At 53.8% G+C, this 15,784-nt stretch overlaps 3 protein-coding genes and 1 long non-coding RNA gene across 4 annotated transcripts; 2 read left to right on the top strand and 2 right to left on the bottom strand.

The window, feature by feature from the left end:
* Nucleotides 1-1,435: 1,435 nt before the first annotated feature.
* HSPB2 (heat shock protein family B (small) member 2) lies at nucleotides 1,436-3,418 on the bottom strand. The gene is made up of 2 exons (XM_051812321.1): nucleotides 3,254-3,418; nucleotides 1,436-2,383 (listed from the first exon to the last, which is right to left on the bottom strand). The coding sequence occupies exons 1-2, from the start codon at nucleotides 3,345-3,347 to the stop codon at nucleotides 1,932-1,934; spliced, it is 546 nt and encodes a 181-aa protein (XP_051668281.1). The 5' UTR covers nucleotides 3,348-3,418; the 3' UTR covers nucleotides 1,436-1,931.
* A 1,733-nt stretch (nucleotides 3,419-5,151) lies between these two features.
* CRYAB (crystallin alpha B) lies at nucleotides 5,152-8,115 on the top strand. Its single transcript, XM_051812588.1, has 3 exons — nucleotides 5,152-5,604; nucleotides 6,509-6,631; nucleotides 7,792-8,115. Exons 1-3 carry the CDS (start codon nucleotides 5,407-5,409, stop codon nucleotides 7,993-7,995), a joined length of 525 nt encoding a protein of 174 aa, XP_051668548.1. The 5' UTR covers nucleotides 5,152-5,406; the 3' UTR covers nucleotides 7,996-8,115.
* Nucleotides 8,116-8,156: 41 nt separating this feature from the next.
* On the bottom strand, nucleotides 8,157-15,783 carry LOC127482373 (uncharacterized). The gene is made up of 4 exons (XR_007908531.1): nucleotides 15,704-15,783; nucleotides 14,862-14,932; nucleotides 9,800-9,943; nucleotides 8,157-8,332 (listed from the first exon to the last, which is right to left on the bottom strand). It is a non-coding gene; the product is annotated as an uncharacterized LOC127482373 (long non-coding RNA).
* Nucleotides 10,526-14,352, top strand: FDXACB1 (ferredoxin-fold anticodon binding domain containing 1). Its single transcript, XM_051812587.1, has 6 exons — nucleotides 10,526-10,775; nucleotides 10,807-11,045; nucleotides 11,583-11,739; nucleotides 11,878-12,081; nucleotides 12,475-12,633; nucleotides 12,950-14,352. The coding sequence occupies exons 1-6, from the start codon at nucleotides 10,720-10,722 to the stop codon at nucleotides 14,118-14,120; spliced, it is 1,986 nt and encodes a 661-aa protein (XP_051668547.1). The 5' UTR covers nucleotides 10,526-10,719; the 3' UTR covers nucleotides 14,121-14,352.
* Nucleotide 15,784: the final 1 nt, after the last annotated feature.

Here is a 15,784-nt window from a genome sequence, read left to right as displayed (position 1 = left end):
TTGGCCATCCTCCCTCTCCCCACTCCCGGGAAGGAAGTTCATCCCAGTGACAGGAAATGTGCAGTGAGAGAGGGGACCATCAGCCTTTCTTACCAGCACGGGAGATGCCAGGTCAGAGGCAAAGAAAAGCCTTTTGTAGCTGCTGCCCTGGAGAGTCTCTGAGTTTGAAAACACATTTTATGAGGGGGGACTAAGGAAATGATGGCCCTGCCTGAGCCCACACACAGACACAGGTCCCTGCCCTCCCCACAGGGATTTGGGCTTGGGAACTCAGCCCTCCTTGGACTGGGGGTTTGGGTGGGTGTTGGGTGACTGGGATGCAGCTGCTTCAGGTGACTGAAAGCCACCAGCCCAGAATTATCTCTGTAGTTATTATTAAGGACTTAGACAATACCTGTTATATTTCTATTTTGACAGTGTCTCACTGGCAGCAGCTTGTCTGCTTCCAATTCCCGAGTAAGGGCATCCCCCAGGGATCCAGACTGAGTGTGGTACCTGATCTGCACCAGGGCTGGAGGCTCAGCCACCCTCCCACTGGGTCCTGAGCCAGCAGACAGGGCTGCTCTTAATCTGCCTCTGATCCTCCCTGCTGCCAGGGGCCCTGAGGAGCAGAAAATAGCTGTGCAGTTCCAGCAGCAGAGGGGATGTGCTGCCTGGGACAGAACCCTGAACAGGGCATTGCTGGCCCCAGGTACCTGTGGAGGCAGAGGGCAGAGTCCTGCAGGGCACATCCCAGCGGGGAGAGGGAGAAGTTATATCCCCATGGGTGTCTGAGGGAGAGCTGCCCTGAGGCACGCCAGGGACCCCCATATTTAGGCACTGACACAGCATTTTGCCTGCTTTACTTGGCTCTGACGAGACAAGGGCTGCAGCTGGCACCTTCTGAGCCCTTGGGGCCGCCCGGGGCAGCAGCTGCCCCGACAGCAGCTCACCCGATCCTGGCCCAGCACCACGAGGCCACGGGGACATTTCTCATGCAGCCAGTCAGTGACACCACAGCGCCTGCAGAGGGGCCAGAGCCACCCCCTCTGGGGGAATCTGAGCAGAGCCTTTCCCTGCAGCATTTTGGGGTTCACTCCCCTCCCAAGGGCTGAGAAGGTGGGTGTGTGAATGAACCTGGTGCCCCATGCAGCAGAGGGCTGAGGCAAACAGAGACCATGGCATTAGTTTACCTGGGCTAATCCCACCTGCAGCTCTGGGGATGCACAGGGACCCTCCAGGAGCTCATCACTCTGCACCTTCTGTCCTTGAGGCTGCTCCACTGAGGGCTCCCTACAACAGACCCTGCAGCTGCCCCTGAGCCAGGAGGTGAATCACAGAGGTGTCCCTGAGTGCCCCACAGTCCCTCCATGTCACCACTGATGCCATTTCCACAGCTGAGGCACTGTCCATCCTTCCTGCTGCAGGCCAGAAGCAACAGGAACCCAAGGCAAGCAAGAGAAGACCAGAGGCAGGTTTATTCCTCCTCCCTCCTGAGAACTGCAGGCACTTTTACAGACCAACAAGCACCTCCCGTGTCCACAAAGCTCAGCCACCAGCTCAGAGGCAAGGCACTGGGATCATCTCTTCCCTCTTCCCTCCTGGGCTAGAGCACAGCAGCTGTTTCATAGTCCACTGTGGCACAGCCTCACAGTTTGGGGTAAGAGTGGCCCTGGTCTTTTGGGGTGAGAGAAGAGCACCCTGCCTGCTGCTCCATGAGCACTTGAGCTAGGAGAAAACTCGCATTACACTCACTCCCTCACACTAGCACTTCAGTTCCCCTCTGTTTTCCGCTGCAAGTCCCTTTTTTCCAGCCATCAGCCTGGGGAAGCAGCAGTCTGGCTGCCTCAGAGCCCTGCTAAACACTGCTGGTGAGAAACACGAGTCTGTCACCGTGGATTCCCCATCCCTGTCCCCCCCACCTTCCCAGTGCAAGCCCACACCTGGGGCCTTTAGGACTTGTCCTTCTCTTTTCCTTCCTCGGGCTGCTCTTCTTTCCCCCCTGGCTGCTCCTCCTGCGTTATCTTCACCTCGTTGACTTTGGCCTTCAGCTCCTTGCCAGAGCGGGGAGCCACGATGCTCAGGATGCCATCGTGGGACAGGGTGGCCCTCACCAGCAAGGGGTCGACGTCCAGGGGGAGGATGTAGGTCCTGGTGAACTCCCTGGAGATGAAGCCGTGGCGATCAGCCTTCTGGGGGTGCTGGCCCACCACCTCCAGCAGGTTGTCCACGGTGCGGACGCTGAGCTCGTCCGGCAGGAACTGGCAGACGTCCAGGAACACCTGGAATTTGTGCTCGTTCAGGCAGATCTCGGAGGTGCCCCGGTCCAGCTGCTTGTTGATCCGAGGCCTGATGTAGTAGCCGTGGTACAGGGCAGGGGCTAAAATCTCAGACGGGGACACACCTGGAAAGGAGACTCGGTGAGGAGTGTGGGGTTCCCGAGGGAGGAGCTGGAGGAGGATGCTTGGCAGCAGACAGGGAAGGGTGGCAGGAGGAGGCTGGCACCTGGCACACACCTTGGGTTTGCCACCACATCAGCACAATATGGGTGGAGCCTCTTGCAGTTCCTACCTTTGTGTCTCTAAAACACACACACAGAGCCTGCCAGCCACTGCCTCCCACCACACAGCCCAGGGCTGCCAGCGAGCCCAGGGCTGGCATCCAGCTTCACATGTCTGTTGGGTGGACTGGGAGGGACTGGGAGGTACAGTGGGTGCTCTGCAGTGCAGAGCCCACAGCCAGGGATGGGCATGGAAAATGCTGATGGTGAAGAAACTGCCCTGAAGAACTAAAGGCCTTTTGTGTGCCATTGTCCGGGGGGCTTTCCTTGGAGCTTTTTGCCTTTTCACGCTGTTGTGCTGGAGCTGAATGGTTCTGCTGCTGCCCACATTCCTTCCCCTCCGCCAGCCACTGCCCAGCTTTGTGCTGAACACCCCAGCTCAGCTTTTCTCCACATCCCCTGGCTGAAAAAACTTCCCCCCCCTCCCCTGAGCGTTTCGCTCCATGTTTTCACAGCATGTGCATGAATGCCAGAGCATGGGTGGCATGAGGGAGGGACAGCACAGACAGCAGTAGGCATGGACGGAGGAAGTGGACACGAAGAGAGAGACCCTGGCTATCCCCCTGGTTTGATCTGCCTTCTTACCCTCCGAATTCCTTGGCTCCAGCTCCCTTAGCCTGCTCCGGAGGTCAATCTGCCCAGGGGAGCTCCACCACAGCCTTCCTGCAGCAGGGCAGAGAGAGGTGCCAGGGGGGATCCCACCTCCTTCCTTACCTTCTCCAAAGTTCTGGTCGTAGATCTTGCTGGGGTTGGCGAACTCGTACTCGGAGCTCATGGGGTGGGCGTGGGGGACGGTCCGCGCGGCCATGGCGGGGCTGGGGACAGGGACCTGCCGAGCCCTCGCTGCCTCTGAGAGTGAAGGCTGCAGATTGCAAGGTTTTAATTGGGTGAATTCCAAAGGGAGGAGTGTGTGATAAAAAGATGGACCAAAATAGCCACGCGCACAGGGCCCAGGATGCCTCGCCAGGGGGACGGGAGAAGCTTCTCGCCGCATTCCAGCAGGGAGTGCAGGCACTGCCTGCAGTCACGGACACCTTGGGAACATCCCACACGTCCTCCCAGCCCCGGAGAGCCCCTTCTGGAGCAGGGGCTGCAAGAGGGGAATGGGCAGCTGGGAGGCACAAGGATGAGCTGAGGGAGGCTGAAGTGGGGAAAAGCAGGACAGAGCCCAGGCTGTGCTGCTGGTGGTGCTCCAAGGCCAGTCAGCAGGTCCAGGGGGTCCCTGGCACTGGTATGGATGGTGCTGATGGTACTGATGGCCCTGAGCCCCCCATGGGGACAGGGCAGTAGCTAATGCTGGCTGGTGCATGTTCCGGCTGTGCAATGAAGTCCCTGTCACACCCATGGCCCAGATCAGCCCCTCCCATGCCCTGCACACAGAGCCTGATTTTTGAGGAGGCTGAGCTCCTTTGAGTGGTGAAGTGCTGCAGGTAGTTAAGCTGGACTAGACAGGATCCAGACCCCACTACTGACACCTCCCCACCCTGGACTGTCTGCTCCAAGCTGGCTGTCCAGGCTGTTCCCTTGGCCAGGGCTTTGGCGTACTGAGACCCGGAGACATCCCTGTGCCAGGGATCAAGAGTTAACCAAGGGGTGAAGCTGGCACAGACCCAGTCCCATTGGACAGGGCTGGGGGCTGCTGGTGGTGCAGGAGGGGAGCAGAGCCCAGTTGAGCTCCACGTCCCCTGAAACCAGAGATTTCCCTGAGCCCGTGTCCCTGCAGTGTGAGGGAGCAGGTGCAGTGCTGTTGATGTAATGGGGAACTGGAGAGGGTATTTATGGCCCGAGCTGCTGCACAGAGCAAATTCTGCTCCCTATTCTTGCAGGCAGGTTGAGAGGAAGAGGCTCAGAGCCTTTTGCAAAGGGCTGGCAGTGCTGGCAGTAAGAATGATGTGCCCCTGAGCCAGAAATTGCATTTAAGTTATGAGCTCTCAGAGGCAGAGACTAGTTCTTGCCCTTTAAGTACAGTTGCCAGGCTGAACCCATTCCTGTGATTGAGGCTCACAGGCGAGGCAGGAATTAAAATAAATGTGTGAGTTAAGATGTATTAGGAGCACAACTATAGAAAATGAGCTTAGTGCAGGGGCACAAGCAGACAGAGGTGGCTTGAATCCTGAGAAGGCACCGTGAGCATGCCCAGGTGTTCTCTGCTCTGGCCCTCTGGGGCTCTGAGATCACAGTGTTGGGCTCTCCAGTGGTTTCTCTGATGGGCTGAAGACCAGAGATGTTGGGCTGAACGGTGGAGAAATCCACCTTCCACTCCCACACACCACTGGGCACAAAGGCAGCTGTGGGGCTTTCCTGGGCTGCAGTGCCAGGGGGATCCCAGCAAAGACCTGCTGGGACCTTCCCTGCCCCCCGGCTCTGTGACTGCCTTGGCTGTGGGCAGGGGCAGAGCCCTCCCCAGGGCTGGTGGGTGATGTGGGGAGCTGAACTCCGGGCACTGGCAGCGGGAACAACGGCCCCTTGTCGCGTTCCCTGGGAGCCAAAGATAGGAGCTGCATTGATCCCGTTGGCATCCCAAGCAGCTGGGAACATCCGCCAAGCCCGCCTGGGACTCTGCAGATAAACAGCACGTGGGGAGCGGGGCGGGCCGGGCACTTTGGCTTCTTGCTGCCCCATTGGGCTCCTTTTCTTCTTCTCCCCTTCCCCCTCCTCCTCGGCAGCGCGTTCAAATCCCTCAGACAGCTACTGGGCACCGCCGAGGGGACCGGCCCAGGAGTGGGACAATAAAATCCCTGACACCACTGTTCAAGAGGCCTCGGGGGGGTGGAAGGCCAGGCCAGCTGCACGGGTATAAAGCTGTCCCAGGCTCCCAGCACGGCACTGCAGCACAGTTGTTTGCCAGGCTTCTCCAGCGCTCTCCAATGGATATCACCATTCATAACCCCCTGATCCGCAGACCCTTCTTTTCTTGGTTGGCACCGAGTCGTATCTTTGACCAGATTTTCGGGGAGCACCTGCAGGAGTCAGAGCTGCTCCCTGTTTCCCCCAGCTTCAGCCCCTTCCTGATGAGATCCCCCATCCTTCGGATGCCCAGTTGGCTAGAGACAGGACTCTCTGAGGTAATCTTTGCTTCTTCGTGCTCTTTGTTAGCGCTGTGTGCACATCCCGCTGGCTCTGGAGCTGGACACCCAGGAGAGCTGAGAGCTTGGAAGCTGCTTGGAGGTGGATATTTAGGAGAAGGCTGGGGAGAAGGGGGCTGTGCTTGTGGCTCTTTGTTAGGCAAGAAGCTCTGCATGCTCTGCCCATCGTTTGGGGCTGAGAGCAAGTATTGCCATAGTGATGGGAAGAGAGGCAAACTGAGGTGGCTCTAAGAGCTGACAGAAGACAGGAGGAAGCCTGATTTCCCTAATTTCCCAGTCTGCTATGCCAAACTTCCAATCCCACTCCCACCTGAGAAGCAAACAGCACAGGGGCAGGGGCAGTGGGATGCTCACGTCAGGCTGCTGAGGAAAAAGGGGCCTATTTTAAAGAATCACTGCCGAGAAGAGCAGCGTTTTCAGTAAGATACAGGACCCAAAGGATCAAGGAGCAGGAGTCTACTTGCTTCAGGGGCTGAGCCAAGAGGCACTTGCCTGTTCTACGAGTCAATCTCTTATGTACAAGTAGCTTGTAGAGCTATTCTGAGCAGAAGGAGGGAGAGGAAAGTATTATTTTAATCTTTGCATAATGTTTGCCCTGATTTAGTGACCTGGGTCTGGCTGTGCACTGAAGCAGCCATAATCAGCACTACACCAACTCAAGGGGCAGTTTTAGCAGATTTTAACAAATTGAGAATCTCAGGTACCGCAGGGATGGGCATTAATGCCAGGCCAGCCAGGGACAAAGCCACTCAGATCACAACCCCAAAACCAAGGTCAGTGCGTGTGTGGACACCAGCTGAGTGCTGACCTGCCGGGTTCTGAGAGCCTCTCGAAGCAGAAACCCTCACCTGCTCTTTCCTGAAGTCACCTCCTTGTTTTGCAGATGCGACTGGACAAGGACAAGTTTTATGTAAACCTCGATGTGAAGCACTTCTCCCCCGAGGAGCTCAAAGTGAAGGTGCTCGGGGACATGATAGAGATCCACGGGAAGCACGAGGAGCGCCAGGTACCTCTGATTTAACTGTGCCACTCCCAGCGGGAGCTCCCTCACCTCTGGTGAAACAAGGAGGCTGCAAAACATCCCTCCTCTGTGCTCACCTCAGATACTTGTCATTTTTTGTTTTATCAGCCAACCCCAGTGGAAGATGCTCTGTGCAAACCCCCCCAGCTGATCCCAGACAGGGCAGCAAGAGGGTGAACATTTATTGCTGATGTTACATGAACTGTGAACCGAGCTGGAAAATCGTCTTTGAAATGGGCATTTTTGGGCCTCCCTCTTTTTGGGCAGAGGCCAGAAATGCAGGGAGGTGTTCAATACACTGACAGCAAGCTGTAATAATCAAACCACAAAAGGAACCAGTGCACTGCCCTGTTGTGTAACCTTTCCTAGGCCCAGCTATGAGTTTCTAACCCTTAAAAGTTGTGCTCTGCTCTCATAATCCCACTTCTTGCTGGCCCTGGAGACCTGGGTGCCAACTGGGCAGAGAGAAATCCAAAGCCATGTTCAAAGGTGGATGAAACAGCATTTTCCAGCCCCCATATCCCTCCTACCTCCTGTCCCCAGTTCCTTGCTGGAAGGAAGGGAACACTCACGATAAAGTAGCTGCAATTGCCACATCAATATAATAATAATAATAATAATAATAATAATAATAATAATAATAAATAATAATAATAATAATAATAATAATGGCATGTAATCCTGACAGAGCTTCTGCAACTTTTTTTTGCTAAGAACATAATAAAAAAAATAACAATAATACTCAAAATAATAATAATAAAGTATCTATATATAAAAATAAATCGAAATAATATCAAAATAATAATATAATAACAATAACAATATAATAACAACAATAATAATAATAGTAATAATAATCCTGTAATCCTGTTATAGTTTCTGCAATTTTTTTTGGCTAAGAACACAATCCAGCACTCTAACAGAGATCAGCTCAGTGGGGCTCTGCAGTGTTTGCACCTGCAGGCACCTGCACCCAGCCAGGGCAGTGCCTCCCTTTGGCCAGACTTGGCTCTTTTTAGAGAGGGCATCTCATTTTAAAAGCCCTTTTAAGTCCCTGGGAGGTTTTCCTTCGCGGGCTCCCCATCCCAGCTCTGCCTGCGCCGAGCGAACGCCCCTCACTGTGCCTGTCCCTTCTCCTCCTGAAGGACGAGCACGGCTTCATCGCCAGGGAGTTCAACAGGAAATACAGGATCCCCGACGACGTGGACCCTCTGACCATCACGTCGTCCCTGTCCCTGGACGGGGTGCTGACCGTCAGCGCGCCCAGGAAGGTGAGCGACGTCCCCGAGCGCTCCATCCCCATCACCCGCGAGGAGAAACCGGCCATCGCAGGCGCCCAGAGGAAATAGGGCTGTGCCCACCCACAGCCCCCCCGGGGCCAGCCCCCGGCACCTGGCACCAGGTGCTGCGGGGCTGCTCTTATTATTTATGCCGAGTAAGTTTACTAACGAATAAAACATGAATAAGCAGTTTGTATTTATTTGGTTTGGGGCGCTGAGGACGAGAGGAGTGGTGGGTCCAGGGAGCTGGGTAAGGTGAACGTAGCTGGTACCATCCTTCCTTACAGCTTGGGTGGCAAGTGTGGCCAGGACAGCTTGTCTTGGTGTCCAGAAGCACCCATCCCACTCCACGTTACGTTCTCTAATGTTTTGCAAACATCTAATGCACGAGTCTTTTCCTTCAGCCCTGCCAGAGGATTTCAGAGTGTTTCACAAGCCACAGAAAAGTTTCTCCAGTGGAGATTAAACTGGTAAAACAGCTTCATGACAATTGAAACCCATCTGGAGTGTGGGTATTCGATAACAACTGACTGGAAGACAACTGTATCTTAAATCTCTAGAATGACTCACGTTGTGGAGAAGCATCCAAGTGCTGCAGCCAGTTCAGAGCAGTTGCAGATGAAAACTGCAGAGCTGCAGTTAAACACAGATATCTCCCAAGAGGAGGAAAACATCCTGCTCTCATGATGCAAATCACACCCCTTTGAAACTGTGATGTTAGAGCCCTTCAAACAATGAACAGCATCTGATGTCTACAGCAATAACCTGATTTGTGCAGTCATTGCTGAGTGATACAAACCACTACTGAGTCCTTCTCAGGCACCATCATCTGCTTAGCACCTCTCTTCAAAGGGATATGAGCATAAAGGGAAGTCTGTATTACTGGAATTGAATTCTAAAATTCATCTTCAAAAAGGGCAGAACGCCACAGATCTGTCACACAGAGCATCAGACTCAGTCATGACCTGACCTATTTTTTATGTTCCTTATACCTGCTAAGGCAGAAGTTCTGTGAGAAGGGATCTGTTTGCACCTCAGCTGAACTGAGAGGTTACCCTTCATTCTGTGTCTTTAGGGGAGAAAAACAAAATGAGCACTCAGTGATGAGGGGTCATTGTCAAATACCTCAACCCCCCCCTCATTTCAAGGTCTGGTGTTTCCCATTAGCTGGTTCCAAAAAGCCTTCCCAGTTAAGGTGTTAATTGGGCTTGTCTGACCAGGCACAGGGTGAGTGGTGACTCACAGTCACCTCTGCACTCACTTAGGTCCCAAACAATCCCCATTAAACAGCAGGAAGAATGTTTTCCACACGATGCTACATTTGGCTTTCATGTGTGATGGGTCTTTTTGCTCAAAGGAAATCCCTGTAGCACTGTGGGCAGACAGGCCTCCTGGTTTCTGAGTCTTTTCCTGCATCCTTCTTGTTCCTTCTCTGAGTGTTGGACACAAGCAAAAAAAAAAAAATGCTTCCATGTGGTGGCCTGTAGTGAAGCAGGACTGAGCAGCTGGGTTGCACAAAGGAGGTTCTAACTCAGGGTAGGGGCCCAGAAACCAGTGAAGTTCTTGTTCCAATTCTAAAAGAATAAAAATTTAAAAAAAAAATGAGGAAGTAAGTGGGAAATAGTGAGAATATATCCAGAAAGTGCATTTCCCCTGAGGGAAATGGTTTTTATAGTCCAGGGTTTTGTTGGGCCCAAACGCAGGAGCAAGAAATGGGCATTTTGAGTGAAAGCTCTTTGGGGATGATGAGGTCAGCTAGACAAGAATACTTGAAATGCAGATACCACTCCCTGAATGACCTGAAATACCTGTTCTGTGGGGGCACAGCAGCACAGCTCAGCAGGGAGAAAATGCCAGAAAACATCTCTGTCACCTCGAAGCACAGATGTCATCCAGGAGCTCCCCTTTAGCTGCACCACACATCCAACAGGCTGGTTCAGCTCTGAGCACAAACATTTAATTCTCTGATGTTTCCCTTGTAATCTGGAGTGCAAGTTGCTTCAAAGCAGTGAGGATGCTGGAAAGGAAAATCACATTTAGCACGGCTAAATATGAGTTTGGGGGTTTTTTCCTTTCCTGGAGGGGGGAGGTGGTGTGGTAATTATTTTTTCTGAGGTGTTATGCTCCATGTCTCAGCACTGAACATCTCTCTGGGTCACTTATCCTTTGAAACAGAGACTAAGTGATTTACCCAAGGCCACAGGGACCCAGTGCCTCCCCAGTATCCTGTCACTCACAGGGCAGGGTTAGGGGGGATACTGGGGGGAAATTTTTCCCTGTGAGGGTGGTGAGGCCCTGGCACAGGTTGCTCAGAGAAGCTGTGGCTGCCCCAGCCCTGGAAGCGTCCAAGGACAGATTGGAGCCATCCGGGGGCAGTGGAAAGTGTCCCTGCCCATGGAACGAGATGAGTCCCTGCCCATGGAAAGTGTCCCTTTCCCATGGAAAATGTCCCTGCCCATGGAACAAGACGACCCAAACCACCCCAGGGTTCTGCGATTCTACGATTCCTTAGCTTTGTAACGGCTTTATTTATTTATTTACGCACTTATTTATTTATTTATTTATTTAACGCCCATTTCCTGTTGCGCAGAGGCTCAGAAAGCTCTCCCAAAGCGCAGCCCCTTCCAAGCGCTGGGGAGGCGGCGGGGGGGATGCGGCGGCTCATCCATCCCTCCCTCCATCCCTCCATCCCGGGGAGCTCCCTGGATCCCCTCGGGGCGGGGAACCGGCTGCTCCAAAGGCACCGGGGATGCCCCGACGCCACCAGCAGTGGCCGCTGACCGGCCCCACGTCATGAGCGAGCGACTTCTGCTCCGGGAACGGCGGGTTCCCAGTCCCGGGGGCTCCCAGTGCCAGGGCTCCCAGTGCCAGGGCTCCCAGTGCCGGGGGCTCCCAGTGCCGGGGGCTCCCAGTGCCGGGGGCTCCGAGCCGCTGCCGCTGCCGCTGCCCGGGCATGGGGCTCCGCCGCGTCCTGCTGCTCGGCGAGGGCAATTTCTCCTTCGCCGCTTCTCTCTGCGGGGCCGAGGGCACGCACGTGGTGGCCACTTGCTACGAGAGCGAGGAGGAGGCGTCCCGGCGCGGGGGAGCCGCGCGGAGCATCCGCAGGCTGCGGGAGAGCGGTGGGTGCGGGTGGGATGCGGTGGGATGGGATGGGATGGGATGGGATGCGATGGGATGCGATGGGATGCGATGGGTGGTGGGACCCCCGGGCACAGCGGTGCAGGAGGCAGCGGTGTCGCTGAGCCCTTGGCTGTCACCGTCCTCTAATCAGGGCTCCATCCAGAGCCATCGCGCTGCCGTGCCCTGTCTCCAGACCCTTGGCATCCCCTCGGCATCCCCTCGCCACTCCAGGCGTCTCCTGTGAGGGATTGGAACGGTCCGTTTGGCCAAATCAAACACCCTAAAACCTGATCAGGCTTAAATAGTGCTGAAATTGCACTGAAACCACTATTTTCAAGTATTTTCAGAAGTTTCCACGAGAGGTGAAGTGGAGCCCAGGCTTCCTGGTGTTCCTAATGCACGACTGGGGAGATGCCTGGCAGCTCTCACCTACTTTAAAACCAAATAGAGAACTTGCATTCCTGCCTTTCTCTGAAATTTTCCCTAGTCATAAACATCACACCCTTGTTTTTTTTTTTTTTCCTTTGGTGTTGCAGGAGCTGAGGTTGTGTTTTCTGTGGACTGCACCAAGCTGAAGGACTACTTTTCACCAGAAGAAAGACAATTCAATTGCATTTACTTCAACTTCCCCCACTGTGGGAGGAAGGCTGGGGTAGTGAAGAACAGGGAGCTTCTTGCCCACTTTTTCCGTAGGTGAGTAACCCAGAAATAGTTCTGTGCTGGTTGCCTGCTGTGATACACGTTTGTAGCTGTGCTCTGGGTGCTTTTCTGGCCCTGTGAAATCTGTGGGTGTGCTAACAGGGTTCTTCTCGTTGGTGCCTTTCCTTCCAGCTCCGCAGAAGTGCTGGCAGAGGAGGGAGAGGTGCACGTGGCTCTTTGCAATGGCCAGGGTGGGACACCCGCAGACCAGCCAAGGAGGGAGTGGCACAACAGCTGGCAAATAGTGGCTGTGGCAGCAGGAGCTGGATTTATCTTGAGTGATGTTCATCCTTTTAATGCAGAGACAATCCATGGATATAAATGTACAGGTTACAGGTAACCATCACATGGCAAAACAGAAATTCTGATATTTGTGCTCTTACAAAGGCCAGCATGGGTGTTGTCTTTTAGTATCTTGTTTGCCGGAGAGGAACTCCTTTTAAATTTCCTTAAAATAGCTGCAGTTCTTTCTCATCTCTAAGCAGAATAGCCAAGATTCAAATGCAAGCTTCTTGCCAAAGTACCCTCTAAAAATAAGACTGTCTTAGGATTTTAAAGGTCAAAATCGTCAGGAGGACTGTGGTGTGTGTATCTGCTCAGCAGGCAATCCCAGCAGGGTTGTAACAAGGCCTGGGATTCACTAAGATGTGTCTTGGTGCAAGGCTTTCTTGTGGCACATTAAATATCAGAAATTATTGATGGCTTTGCTGTGGTTTTGTGTGTTGTCAGGAGCCAAGATAAAGCCTTCTGTGTAGAGGGTGCCCTGAACCACATTTTCACACGGAGCACTCCACTCCTGTGTTTCTCACCCAGGAGCTGCAGGATACAACTGGAAAACCAAAAGGTTTCTTTTCAAGTGCCACAGGTCCTTGTGGATAAAATTAACAGGTGAGTTTTATAATTACTTTCTGTTTGGCTCTCAGTGGGAGTGACCAGGTGTCAGATAAATGGATATGATTGGAAAGCCCTGTTCCTTTTTTATTAGCAAATTCAATTAATTCTTGCTTGCAACCTGGAGACAAACACCAGTGTCCTGAAAACGTGCAACACGTTTGGTGAGAGGCTTGGCTTGTTCAGGTAGTTACTAAAAACTGGCTTAAGAATGTTTTGGGTGAATTGCTGCACTCAAATTATGGCAACAGGAAGGCTATTCCAGGGAAATCTGTTTAGTGGTGTCTGTAATCTGCACTTTTATTTTCCCCAGGGGTTTCCTAGAACCGAATTCAAACCACCCAGTCCGGACAGTGAAGGAGGAGCTTGCTGCAGGGCTCAGCCAAGCCTTTCCAGTACAGGACACTGACTCCTGCCTTCCCCTGCTCCACCAAGGCCACCTCGAGGGGGTTTGTCCCTCCAGTATCTTTTGGATCGCTCTGAGCCCAGAGGAGACTCCAAGCCCTGAGGAAATGTCTCCTGGACCTGCAAATGGACCTGTTCTATTTTCCTGTGCTGATTTTTGCCAGGGCACAGAGAAGAACGTACCAGAAGGACGTCACAGCCCAAAGCAGTTTTATCTCAGACCGTCCCTGCTGCCTCATGCTCAGGCAATAATGCAGGAAGGAGCCTTTTTCCCAGGGACACTCCGTGTTCTTTCTGGGCCAGTTTTCAGGAAGTGTCGTGTCACTCCTCACTCCATGCCTGTTTTTCACGAGGTGCTCATTGTGTTTGCAGTGAGCAGGGGTACAGAGAGCAGCTGTGTCCAGATGTTGCTGAATAACGTCACATCCACCATACATTCCCTTCAGCAGACGGGCACTAAACCAAATATCAACCTGCAGGAAGCAACGAGCTCTGAAACAACTGAGCTAAGTGACTTTGCTGCTTTTGAGTCTCAGCTTGGTAAAATCCAGTACTTCATGTGCATGGAGACAGATCCTCCAGGCTCCTGTGAGAAGGGCTCCTGCCTGGGGGTTATAAGGACATCTCAGGAGCTAGTAAGCAGTGAGCTGGTGGTTGTCTTTGCCTCGCTGAACCTTGACCTCCTGGCCATGCTGCTCTGTGGAATATCCGACTGGAGAATGCTCTGGACACCGGACACACGGTTCCTCAGGCAGTTTCCTAGAGGAGAGCTGAGGCTTTTCAGGAGTTTTTCCCTCTATCCCCCTTCCTACGTGCACGACGTCAGCTTTTGGGTTCCCGAGGGGGAGCAGTTCGACGAAGTTGCTTTTCACACCCTTGCCAGGGGGGTGTCAGGTGAAACGGTGGTTTCCATCCAGTTAAGGGACACTTTCCAGCAGGCAGGGACGGGGCGGAGGAGCCTCTGCTACAGGCTGACCTTCCAGTCCTGTGACAGGGCCCTGAGCTGCCGCGGGGCCGCGGAGCTGCAGCTGCGCCTCCGGGAGCAAATCCAGCAGCAGCTGGGTGTGACCCTGAGGTAGAACAGTCCACCCTGGGCTCAGGTGCTCGAGCAGCTCCTGTGCAGGTTTCTGCTCTGGCCAGTGTCACCTGACACGGTGTGTTACTGCAGGGCCTCTCACAAAGGCGGGGTGGACTCTGAGTACCTGCACGTGTTGTAAATGTGGAAATTCCTGTTCGGGAGGACCAAGCACCTCCCTGTTCTCTCTGTGTGTAATGAAACCTCGTTTTATAAAGTGGAGCCTTTCTTTCCTAGGGTCCTGTGAGAGTGGACTCGATCTCCTTGCTGATGCCAATTCACTTTTCCTATTCTTGTTTATGCTTGCCCAGCACCTTATACTGGTGGTGATTATCTCAAGCACGCCGAAACAGGGAGGATCTCACCATTTCCCAGGCACTGCCTGTGTTCTGAGCACTGAAAACCCCGTGCAGATGCTCAGTCCCTGTGGGAGGATGGTGGGTCTGGGTTGCCTCACACAGCAGAGGTGTTGGGGATGGGACCGTTTCCTGAGGAGCTAATACCGATGGAAATCACAGAATCCCAGAATGGTTTGGGTTGGAAGGGACCTTAAAGCTCATCTCCTTCCACCCCCTGCTATGGACAGGGACACCCTCCACTATCCCAGGTTGCTCCATTAAGTTATCATGAGAACACGTATTTTCAAGGTTCACTTTTAAGCAGCCCAACCCACACAGGAGCTTCAAAGCATATTTCCCGTGCATGGCACTCAAAACACTCCCTGCAGACAGGCTCTAACACTCACTTGTAGAAGTGGAGTTCACAAATGCAGCTCAGGAAGGCCAGGAAGCATCGGAGGAAATAGAAGATAAGGACCTAGGAGACATGGTTGGAGCGTGAGGAAGGCACAGGACACAAACCGGGCTTGTAAAGCATCCGGTCACAAACTGTGTGTGCAGGACAGGGACCGTGTGTGCGGACAGACACCACGTGTGTGGGTCACAGACCGTGTGTGCGGGACACGGACCGTGTGTGTGGGACACGGATCCTGTGTGTGGGACAGACACCGTGTGTGCGGGGCATGAACCCTGTGTGCAGGACACGGACCGTGTGTGCGGGGCAGGGACTGTGTGTGCAGGACAGACACCGTATATGTGGGACAGACACTGTATATGCGGGACAGACACCGTGTGTGCGGGACACGGACCGTGTGTGCGGGACAGACACCGTATATGCGGGACAGACACCGTATATGTGGGACAGACACTGTATATGCGGGACAGACACCGTGTGTGCGGGACACGGACCGTGTGTGCGGGACAGACACCGTATATGCGGGACAGACACCGTATATGTGGGACAGACACTGTATATGCGGGACAGACACCGTGTGTGCGGGACAGACACCGTATATGCGGGACAGACACCGTATATTTGGGACAGGCACCGTGTGTGCGGGACAGACACCGTATATTTGGGACAGACACCGTATATTTGGGACACGAATCGCGTGTGCGGGACAGACACCGTATATTTGGGACAGACACCGTATATTTGGGACAGACACCGTATATTTGGGACACACACCGTGTGTGCGGGACAGACACCGTGTATGCGGGACAGACACCGTATATTTGGGACACGGACCGTGTGTTCGCGCCGCGCGCTCCCGCCGCCCCCGCGCGCTCCCTTTGCCCACAGCCGTGATGGCGGCGGCGGCTTCCCCGC

Source organism: Manacus candei, unplaced genomic scaffold (assembly GCF_025592945.1).
Source record: "Manacus candei isolate 608988 ecotype Guabito, Panama unplaced genomic scaffold, ASM2559294v1 h1tg000086l, whole genome shotgun sequence".
Classification (NCBI taxonomy): domain Eukaryota; kingdom Metazoa; phylum Chordata; class Aves; order Passeriformes; family Pipridae; genus Manacus; species Manacus candei.
The sequence above is the reverse complement of the archived record's forward strand: the minus strand, read 5'-3'. Positions and strand labels throughout refer to the sequence as shown.

Bases quoted from the DNA above. Each gene is read 5' to 3' on its own strand.
- FDXACB1 (XM_051812587.1), top strand. From the start codon at position 10,720: ATGAGCGAGCGACTTCTGCTCCGGGAACGGCGGGTTCCCAGTCCCGGG. The intron at 11,046-11,582 runs GTGGGTGCGGGT...TTGGTGTTGCAG, and splicing joins CCGCAGGCTGCGGGAGAGCG to GAGCTGAGGTTGTGTTTTCT. The intron at 11,740-11,877 runs GTGAGTAACCCA...CTTTCCTTCCAG, and splicing joins CTTGCCCACTTTTTCCGTAG to CTCCGCAGAAGTGCTGGCAG.
- CRYAB (XM_051812588.1), top strand. From the start codon at position 5,407: ATGGATATCACCATTCATAACCCCCTGATCCGCAGACCCTTCTTTTCT. The intron at 5,605-6,508 runs GTAATCTTTGCT...CTTGTTTTGCAG, and splicing joins TAGAGACAGGACTCTCTGAG to ATGCGACTGGACAAGGACAA. The intron at 6,632-7,791 runs GTACCTCTGATT...CTCCTCCTGAAG, and splicing joins GGAAGCACGAGGAGCGCCAG to GACGAGCACGGCTTCATCGC.
- HSPB2 (XM_051812321.1), bottom strand. From the start codon at position 3,347: ATGGCCGCGCGGACCGTCCCCCACGCCCACCCCATGAGCTCCGAGTAC. The intron at 2,384-3,253 runs GTAAGGAAGGAG...TCTCCTTTCCAG, and splicing joins CGACCAGAACTTTGGAGAAG to GTGTGTCCCCGTCTGAGATT.